The 9,392-nt window shown below is 63.6% G+C and overlaps 4 protein-coding genes across 4 annotated transcripts in view; 3 read left to right on the top strand and 1 right to left on the bottom strand.

Annotated features, from left to right (window-relative positions):
• Window positions 1–2,049: 2,049 nt before the first annotated feature.
• EMIHUDRAFT_234526 (hypothetical protein) lies at window positions 2,050–2,763 on the top strand (the record flags this gene model as incomplete). Its single annotated transcript, XM_005781222.1, has 1 exon — window positions 2,050–2,763. One exon carries the CDS (start codon window positions 2,050–2,052, stop codon window positions 2,761–2,763), a length of 714 nt encoding a protein of 237 aa, XP_005781279.1.
• A 777-nt stretch (window positions 2,764–3,540) lies between these two features.
• EMIHUDRAFT_234525 (hypothetical protein) lies at window positions 3,541–4,756 on the top strand (the record flags this gene model as incomplete). The annotated part of the gene is made up of 5 exons (XM_005781221.1): window positions 3,541–3,630; window positions 3,822–3,848; window positions 3,976–4,027; window positions 4,451–4,618; window positions 4,662–4,756. The coding sequence occupies 5 exons, from the start codon at window positions 3,541–3,543 to the stop codon at window positions 4,754–4,756; spliced, it is 432 nt and encodes a 143-aa protein (XP_005781278.1).
• Window positions 4,757–5,200: 444 nt separating this feature from the next.
• Window positions 5,201–5,517, bottom strand: EMIHUDRAFT_366101 (hypothetical protein; the record flags this gene model as incomplete). The annotated part of the gene is made up of 1 exon (XM_005781220.1): window positions 5,201–5,517. A coding segment is annotated over exon 1 (171 nt), but the record flags the coding sequence as incomplete, so codon positions are not given.
• A 2,756-nt stretch (window positions 5,518–8,273) lies between these two features.
• EMIHUDRAFT_234523 (hypothetical protein) overlaps window positions 8,274–9,392 on the top strand; it is a gene marked incomplete at both ends in the record, with an annotated part of 2,524 nt that continues 1,405 nt past the window's right edge. The window contains one exon of the mRNA XM_005781219.1: window positions 8,274–8,762. Coding sequence (XP_005781276.1) covers window positions 8,274–8,762 — 489 coding nt within the window. The remainder of the gene's footprint in view (window positions 8,763–9,392) is intronic.

Here is a 9,392-nt window from a genome sequence, read left to right as displayed (position 1 = left end):
CTTCCCCGGTAGGTGTGCGTAGAAAGTGGAGCCAATCGAGAGGTGGCAGAAGCCGCCGTGTGTGACACATATTGCGGCACGTGAGTGAGACAGCCCCGGCGCGCGCGCGCGCAGCGCTGAGCGCAAAACCGCCAGACAGGCTTTTTTATGCAAACAGCAAACGGGACGGCCTGCGCAGCCTCTAACTATCAAGCAGTCGAGAAGAGGGAGTGCGTGTGATTACTGACGTACGAACGCACCGGGAACCAACGAAGGTGTCGCAGAAGCTGCGCAGGAGATTTCGAGGGTAGGTATATTGTTGCACCGTCTGCTGTGCTCCTTTTGGTACCTGTGTCGGGAATTTTTTTGTTGAATACTTTCATCGCCATTATCTCGAGCGCCTGAGGTGGGAGTGGAGTGGTTGGTGGGGAGAGCGCACGCCAATTGTAGCCCCTCAAGTCACTCGGAAGGCAGTGGGATTGTCGATCGATGAGGCCTTCAGGGAGTACACACAACCGCCAAAGGAAGAAAGCGATCGCCGCCGCGTGGGGAAGTGAGGGCTAGGTTCCCCTGGAGTGCGGTAGACGACTGACGCGTGGAGCCGCGGCTGGGACGGCCACCGGGTCAAGGGGCCACCCCCGAGGCTCCACACCGGGACCGCCCCCCGTGCTCACCGCCATACCCGCCTCCCCCCGGCCACCGCCTCCACCCCCGCCGCCGGCGTGGCCGTCACCGCACGGACCCACGCGGACCCTAGGGAACCCACAGCGCCGCCCCGTCGGAGGCTGGAGTACCCGAGGGAATGGACCGACGGAGGGAGGGGAGTCGCCGCGAGATGATCCGCGCCGAGGTGAACCGGAAGGCCAGTGTTGCTGTTGATGCGTTAAGCATGCATGACCCGTTGTGAGAGCCTTTTTCAAGAATGGCGTGTGAAATTCAAGTAATAAGTCCTAAAGCTCTGGCTCGTTGGGCATGCTCTTGAAAGGGATTTCAGACTCTAAGTGAGCGCCTCTAACGGTGAAAGCCGCGCCGACTTCGACCAGTCTATTCTCGATAGCGAATTTGAATAGCCCATCCTCGTAGAAGACCACGGAGATATACGCCGCAGCTTTGACGCTGACTTTGCTCATCGCACCAGGCTTTACGCGCATCTTCTGTGGCTTTGCCGAATCTCCGCGCGCCTGAAATTCATATCCAGCAGATGCACTCACAGACAGCGCAGCTGGCCCCGCTCCGCCTGAGGCTTCGGCCCCAATACCAGTGTTCTTCTTTGTCAACTTGAGGCTCTCCGGATCAAACGTGACAACGATGATCAGTTCCTTGTCACTCATATTCGTCAAGGTGATGTCTTTGGACTTGATTCCCGCAGATACCGCCGCTTTGTTCTTTACGCCAGGGCCTCGCACTGTAACTTTTGCGGTGTTTATATCGAAGGAAGGCTGCTGGTGGCTGGCACCACAACCCATCGCTGTCTTCGTCACCCTACGGATAGCCGTCCGTGAGCCGTGTCGGTCGCTCTCTTGCGGCGGTCGGACGAAACGATTTTTCCGAAACGGTTTTCATACATCTGTGAGGGTTCCGCCGCAGCGCCGCGGACGAGCTGTTCTGGTGAGAACACGCGCCACTGAGGCCGATGTATGTATGTATGTAGTAAGGTGAAGAACAGTCAGGCTCGGACTGGACACCAACGCGGTATGGGTGGACGCAAGACAGATGATGACGACACGCACGAGCGACACACAGACACAAACAAGCTCACGAGACACACAGCCAGCGGGCTGCCACACATCCTGAGTGGGCGTACACATCACTCAGGCCGACTGAAGTTGCCTTCCCATAAATAAATAAATAAATACAACGGACACGCCAAACGAGGGGTGGGAGAAGGACAGGGTCCCCACCTGCACAAGCAGGATCTTGTAGGACGATCAGGGACACAGGGGAACGGGAGCGGGGAGCGCATCGCGACACGGAGGGGGGCTGGGCAGGGGTTCACCCTCACGACAGAATCCCAGGCCATCCCGTCTGCTTAAACAGAGAAATTTTTTGTGGCGCGTCCGCATCGCGGCGATGTCGTCGCTTTCGCTGAAGTCTCCGTCGCCGCTCTGTACACCCAAGCTCGACGAGATTTATCTCCGCTCCGCTGACTCGCGACGGTCCTCGGGCTCGCAATCGCCGCTTCGCGAGCCGCCCTCGCCGTTGCCGATGGCTTCGCCTCGGCCCGGGGCGTCCCTCGCGACCGCCGACCGGCGCGGCGTGCACGCGCTGGAGCGTTTGGGCGAGGCGCTCGACGCGGCGCTCTCCACCGGAGTCGCCTTTGTCCTCTTGCTGTGGGCAAAGCGGAGCGTCTTCTATGAAGTGCTGATCCGAGTGGTGAGGCTCCTTCTCTTTGTCGCCCTGCTCATCCCCGGGTGGATCCCGGCGACGGCGCACTACCTCTACGGCGCCGGCGTCAGCCGCGGCGTGCGGTACGGCCCCTCCTCCCGCCACAAGCTCGACGTCTATTCGCCGGTTGCCGCGGTGCACCCGCCTCCTCCGGACGGCTTTCCGACGGTGCTCTTTGTGTGCGGCGGCGCGTGGATGATTGGGTACCGCATGTGGGCCTTCCTGTTTGGGTGGGTGCTGCAGCGCAACGGCGTGCTCTGCCTGGCGATCGACTACCGCAACTGGCCCCAAGCGACCATGCCGGAGATGGTTGCCGACGTCGAGCGCGCGCTGCGCTGGGCGCAGGCCAACGCGGCGTCGCTGGGTGGCGACGTGCACGGGCGCGTCCGCCGCTCGTAGCGTGACGAGGGAGAGCGCGCAGCCGCGGCGGACGGACTGGCCATGACGCGCAGCCGTGCTGCGGCTAGGCGCGTCTCGCTGGTCGGCCAGTCCGCCGGCGCACACCTCACCGCTCTGCTGCTCGTACAGCTCGTGTGTGGTGCTCCGGCAGAGGCGAAGTCGGCCGGCATCTCGGCTGCATCTCGGCTGCATCTCGGCTGTCTCTCGGCTGTAGGCCCTCCGGCGGCCGCCCCGTCCTGCGCCTCGCCGCGCCCCTCTGGCAGCGCGGCATGGCGCAGCATCGGCTCAGCGGCGAGCCAGATGAGGCGGCGGACGGACGAAGAGGAGGAGGAGGAGGAGGAGGAGGAGGAGGAGGGCGGTGGGGAGGGCGGTTGGGAGGGCCGCGGCCGCCGCGTGTCGATGGGCAGCAGCGCTGCAGCCGCCGTTGCGGCCGACGACGAGGTGCTGCGTCGCATTGAGTGGCGGGTCGGTGTGAAGAGAAGAGCTGTGAAGAGAGGAGCTGCGAATAGGTGCTGCGTCGCATCGAGTGGTGGGTCGGAGTGTCGGGGCCGTATGACTTGCAGGCACGCGTCCACCCATCCCGCCCATATCTACCCACATCTCCCCGTATCTCCCCGTATCTCCCCGTATCTGCCCATATCTCCCCCGCGGGTGTTTCCGGGCCGTACTTGCAGGCATCCGGGCCGTAGTTTGCAGGCATAGGGGAGATATCGGGAGATATAGGGAGATGTGGGGAGAGATGCGAGTGTCTCCGGGCCGTATTGTCTCCAGGCGTGCATGGCGGAGCTGGACGCCAACGGCATCGACCCGCGCATCATTTCGGCGATGGCCGAGGGCGACGTGGCGGGCTGCTCCCCTCTGCAGCTGGTGAGGGCAGCTACCGCCGCCGGGCAGTCGCCCCCCCCAGACCGGTGGCCTCGAATGGCGCTGTACCATGGCCGCGCCGACCGCACTGCGCCGTGCCACCACTCAAGGGCTCTGGACGAGGCGCTGTGGCGAGGCTGGTGCAGGCTGGAGGGGTGTGAGCAGCGCCTCTTCACACACGCTGCTGTGAGCAGGCGCTGCGCGAGGCTGGTGCTCGCGAGGTGCGGCTGACGCTGTACCCCGGCAAGCCGCCCTAGAAGTGGAGTGCGGACGTCGTCCTCCAACACGCACCTGGCAAGACACGCCCTCTGCTGTGCTCCACCACCGCAGTCTTCCCTGTGCCCGCAGCCGTTGTGGGCACTGCTGCTTCCTGCTGCTGTGACGTCTTCGATCCCCGCAAGTAGCCGCGCGCATAGGACAACAACGTCTGTCCCACACACGCACAGACGCGCACAGACATCATGCTCGGGCACCCCCCACAGTGTAGTGGTTGTGAGCACACACGTACTAGCAGAGTGCACACCTGCCTTGGCGGGTGAGATTACCGTTGTGGGCACGCGACCCTCCCCAAGTGCGCGAGGCCGCATTCACACCCCGACATCGGCGTCTTTCACACCGCGGGCAGGTCGCACGCGGGCCCGATCTCGGCGGATCTCGACTCATCTCGGCTCCTCGAGATCCACCCCTCCGCAACTAGGCACTCCTTCCCTGTCAGTCCACCCCATCACACCATGCCCTTTCCTGAGCCATCTGGGCCACTCCTTTCACAGAGCCTGTCTGCTGTGTGTGAGAGAGAGACTTGTCTTGTTCACTCCTGTCATAGGCAAGTCCCACACGGATCCGATCCTCGAGGACCCCTTCTCGGGCGCAGACCCGCTGCTGCGCTCGCTCCTCGCGCTCGTTCGCGCCGGCTCCCTCCTCCCCGACACTGCGACGCCGCCCACGCCAGGCACTCTCGACGCATGCGACGGGCTGGCCCCTTGCGGGAGGCGTAGACCGCACCTCGCCTTATCATAGCCCTCATTATGTCATAGGCACCCGCGCCTCTGCCGTCGGCGAGCCGCGGCTGCTGCCGCCGATGGTGCCGAGGCCGCTGGTGCGGCTGGCGCGGTGGGCCAACCCCTTCTGAGGGGGGAGACTTGCCACACCCCCCTCGGCCTCGCCGCGCGCCGCTTTGGCCAACGGCCTCCGCCGCCGAGCCCGCCGCCGCGCTCTCGAGAGTGGAGAGAGTGTGTCTCTGTGCGAGGAGACGCTTGTGAGTTGTGTGGCTTCCGGCCGATATGTGGGGAGAACGTACCAGACACAGACACGGAACAAGGTGGTTGGCACACATCAAGTCCTCTTAAGCCGTTTGACCCGTTGCACACGCACTCGCAGGACGCAGCCAGGGCGAAGAGGGGTTTAGATCTATACACTATAGAGCGCGCACAGAGAGCTCGAGCGCGACCGCGCTCGGCTGAGGAGATCGATGCACATACGAGTACTACGGCTTTAAGCCGATAGCGTCTTGCAGTTTGCAGACACACATAAGACAACCCGGTCGAGTTCCAGTGCCATGGACGTTTGGGCGTGGCCGTTTGTGCGGTAGGATCAGAGGATCGATGGTATGACCCGCGGAAAAAAGGAGAACCAAGGATGAACTGTGAGGCCCTTGCGCCTTGGACGTCGCGTCGCGTCATGTGACACATTCTTACCGCGCACTGACCCTGTGTGAGCCCGCCCAAGCTGGTGCGTCGAACGACCGGCGGGCAGCAGCAGGCAGCGAGCCGAGGCAGCGGCCGACAGAAGCTGGAGCGACGCAGCTCAGCCATCTGCACAGGACGCCGCTCGGTTCGTCACGCTCGGTGATGTCGTCGACGAGGGCCATTATCTCCAAGAGAGGAACGCTCACCACTCTTGGTCGGCCCGCTCCAAATCCAGAGGAGGTGGGCTGCTCCATGGCCGTGGCCTTTGAGGTCGGGGTGCGTCGACGCGTTCGACGAAATGCAGTTGCGCGGAACATTCGGGATTTACCGGAATCGGAATCCTTGTTATCGGAATCCTTGTTTTTATGTCTGCTGTGCGTGCAACCACTCGCAACTGCTCTCGCTATCGATCGAGCAGAACATCAACGCACATGCGCACTCCGGGCCCTGCACACGGGCCTTCTGGCCGGCGCGTGGCTCTGTGAATGAACTTGCGTTTCTTGTCAATCAACTTAATAAGGGTACTTTCTTCTCAATCCACAAAGGTGTGAACAACGAAGTCGTACGTCCCGAACTGAGGGGCAAGTCGACCAACTGGCGGGCCGGACCCGTGCGCGTGGCGATCGATCCAAGCTCGGCGGCCATCGCGTCGTCCTAGCGACGGTCGGCTTGCGTATTGTTTCTGCTCGTGAGCGTCCCAGCAGGCCATCGCGTCGATCCTGCGGTGGCCCTCTCTGCCGCACTTCCCAGCAGCGCTGATGGAGACGGAGAAAGAGGCCGATGGTCTCTCCGCAACCGACTACATCATCGAGCTGCGACCAAAGGCAAAGAGTTGCATCCCAGTCAACACGCCCAGGTCCATGCTAGCCGCCGGCGTTGAACCGCTGCATTGGGAGGAGTTTACACAAGAGGTGGAGACCGCCAGCCGTCAGGCCTTTGCGATATGGCTCGAGGAGGTTGACACTATTCTGAGTTGGGAAACATACTGGCGGACCGGAGTGCAAGGATGTTGCAGGAAGACGGCAGACATTGTCGAGTTGCTGACGTGCTACGCTCGCTGCCCTTGCAAGTTCCCGCGCACAGTGGAGAAGGGCAAGCTTCTCCACTTGGCAGAAAAGGAAGCAGAAGCTAGAGAACTGTGGCGTCCCAAGATAGTAGCCCTCGCGAAGAGCTTCAGTGACAAGCATCCTCGAGTCAACCTCACCTTCAAGGAGGTGCAGATGGCCAAGAAGCCCGGATCGGGCAACACCTTGGTCGCAAATCTTGTTATTTTCATCGATGGGAAGACGCATTGGGCGGTCCGGGCGCACTATTCAGTGTGAGAGCGGCGGGACTGACATAGATCGCGCGCGTGCGCAGTAACGTGCGCTTTGCAGAAAAAAAACACGCAGCTGCCCGAAGCAAAATTACACACGACTGTTGACAACTAAAAAAAAACTCTCCCTCGCGGACCCTTGCCGGAGAAGGTGGTGCTATGACTTTGGACCTTTGCGAGAGGTGGCGAGCGGAGCAAGAGCGCTAGAGCGGTGTGTGCGCGTCCACGCTGCGCAGCGGCTCTCCCGCGCCCCCGGCCCCAACTCTTGCCGCTCGTCTTCTGTTGTCGGGTTGTGACGAGGGGTGAGGAGACGGATTGAGGGTCCTCACACCAAGATCATGCGGGGCAGGGACACATGTCCCCAAATCCCATCTCGTCTCAGAGTTTGACCGTTTTATTTATTCTATATGTTTGCGATTTGGAATTTGGCTTTTCTCAACTCTTTGTTTATTTATTTATTTCCCTCGCGCAAAAGCCGCAACTATTTGCGGGCCGCGGGCACTGCAGCTGTGAAGGGGGGGGGGGGATGGCGGGTGGCCGCCCGCCGGCCGCGTTTTTGAAAATTTTGTTGGGCGCAGGGTGGATGAATGTATCGACGACACCGTGGAGAATCGCACCGAGGACCTTGCCGAGGCGATAGGCCGAATCACTTTGGGCCCCGACCCCGCCCCCACCCCTCGGGGTGGGGGCACCCGCCCCTGTCGGGCACCGCTTGCGGCGCCTGGCAGGGGCACCCCCTGGGTGGGGGCCGGCGATCCCCATGCCGGCTCTCCGCCACAACCCCTGCCGGGAGGGAATCCCTGCTCACAGAAAAGGGCTTCGAGCCCTGTCTCGCGCACGCCCCTGGCGGGCGCCGCGGACCAGTTCCGCGAGCGCTCGTCAGCGGGTGGTGTGCGGTTCTTGCCGTAGTCCTCTTCGGTCGCTTAGCCCCGGCGCCGTCTGTCGGACGCCTGCGTGTCACGAGTGCGAGCCGCTCGCGGTTCGTACACCCGCTTGCGGGTCCGAGTGGCGGGCCATTCCGCTTGCGGGATGGCTTAGCGGGTTCGACCCGTCACACATTGGCTGCCGGGGTGTGCCGAGGGGGGGCTGGGTGGGCGGTAAGCCGTCATTGCCCGGCGCTGCTTGCAGCGCTCTGGGTGGTAGTGGCGGCGCTCCAAGAGTGGTGCTCTTGGGAAGAGAGGTTCCTCCTTTCCGCTCCCCCCCCGCAAGGCGCGAGACACACACACTCGTCTCGCCCTCGCCCTCGCCCTCGCCCTCGCCCTCGCCCTCGCCGCGCGCCTCGCAGGTCATCACCGGTGGTGAAGAGGAGGGGCGCCTCGCACAGCTTCTGGTACACCCGAAAGAGTACCCGGACCCGCGGCCCGCCCCCCGCCCCAACACAGCTCGTAGGTAGGTAGGTAGAAAGGTGAAGAACAGCCAGGCTCGGACTGGACACCAACGCGGTATGGGTGGACGCAAGACAGATGATGACGACACGCACGAACGACACACAGGCACAAACAAGCTCACAAGACACACAGCCAGCTGGCTGCCACACACCCTGAGTTGGCGTACACAGCTCGCGCCCGCTCCGGAAGTCCTAAAAAGAATTTCGCTAAAAAAGAATTACCGCTGCGCGGGGATCCTCTCAAGAGCCAGTAAGGTGGATGATGGCAGCTAGCGCCACGGCCTCCGCCCCGCTGGCGGCTGGCTGTAAGCGCCTGCACGGCCAGCGCTCGGCGTCTTTCGACGCAGACGCGTCGCCGCCGGGCGTGCTGCGCAGGAGGAGCGGCGCGCAGTCCTCCTCGTGGTCGTCGGGCGACACTCTTGGCGCCCTTCTCGACAGCGGCCGCCCGTCCTTCCATGGGGCGGACTCGGGCAGCGATGACGGGCGCTCGTCGGCGTCGACGCTCTCCTTCGAGGGCGGCATGCGCAGCGCCGGCGAGATGAGCGCGCTCTTCGGATCTCTGTTCAGCGTCGTTGACGCGAACGGGTCTCCGGCGAGCAGCGTCTCCAGCTCAGGGCAGACGGTGGTGAAGGAGCTGCTGGAGGAGCAGGCGGCGGCGAGCAGGCGGGCGGTTGAGCGCGCCGCCAAGCGCGACAAGCGCGAGACCGACGCGTGGAGCCCCGACGAGGACATTCTCATTCTCAAGCTCGTGCAGGCACCGCCGCCGCCTCTCCCCTCTCCCCTACCTCCTCGCCGCCGCCGCCGCCGCCTCTCCCCTCTCCCTCCCCGACCTCCTCGCCGCCGCCGCCGCCGCCGCCGCCGCCGCCGCCGCCGCCGCCGCTGCCATTCCGCCAAACCGCACGCCGCACGCATCGCCGCCGCCGCCGCCGCTTGCCAAAGCGTGCCGCCACCCGCCGCCGCCGCCGCCGCCGCCGCCACCGCCCACACTCCCACTCCCCCACTCCCCATCTCTTCGCGCGCTGCTCCGCCCCTACCATCGCCTCCGCCTCCCGGCCTCCGCCTCCCTCGCCGCCTCGCCACCGCCGCCATCCCCGCCGCCGCCCTCGTCGCCCGTGCCGTCGCCACTTCCCACCCGAAGTAGTTTGTAGAAACGGGGGATGGCGGACCTTTGCGGTGATCTGCAACCATTGGGGACATCTGGGCTTAGGGGGCTGAAATGCTCCTTGGTGCACCCTGCTCCCCCCTGGTCCCAGGCTGACGGCACGCGAGCCCGCGGTTGCGATCCCATACTTCCTGTCAGAAAAATAAACAGGAACCCCCGGGAAAAAGCCCGGGTGTAAGTTCGAACCCTGGACCCCAAAATTTCTGAAAATTGTTT

This window comes from Emiliania huxleyi (genome assembly GCF_000372725.1).
Source record: "Emiliania huxleyi CCMP1516 chromosome Unknown EMIHUscaffold_205, whole genome shotgun sequence".
In the NCBI taxonomy this organism is placed as follows: domain Eukaryota; phylum Haptophyta; order Isochrysidales; family Noelaerhabdaceae; genus Emiliania; species Emiliania huxleyi.
This window is presented reverse-complemented; position numbering and strand designations above follow the sequence as displayed.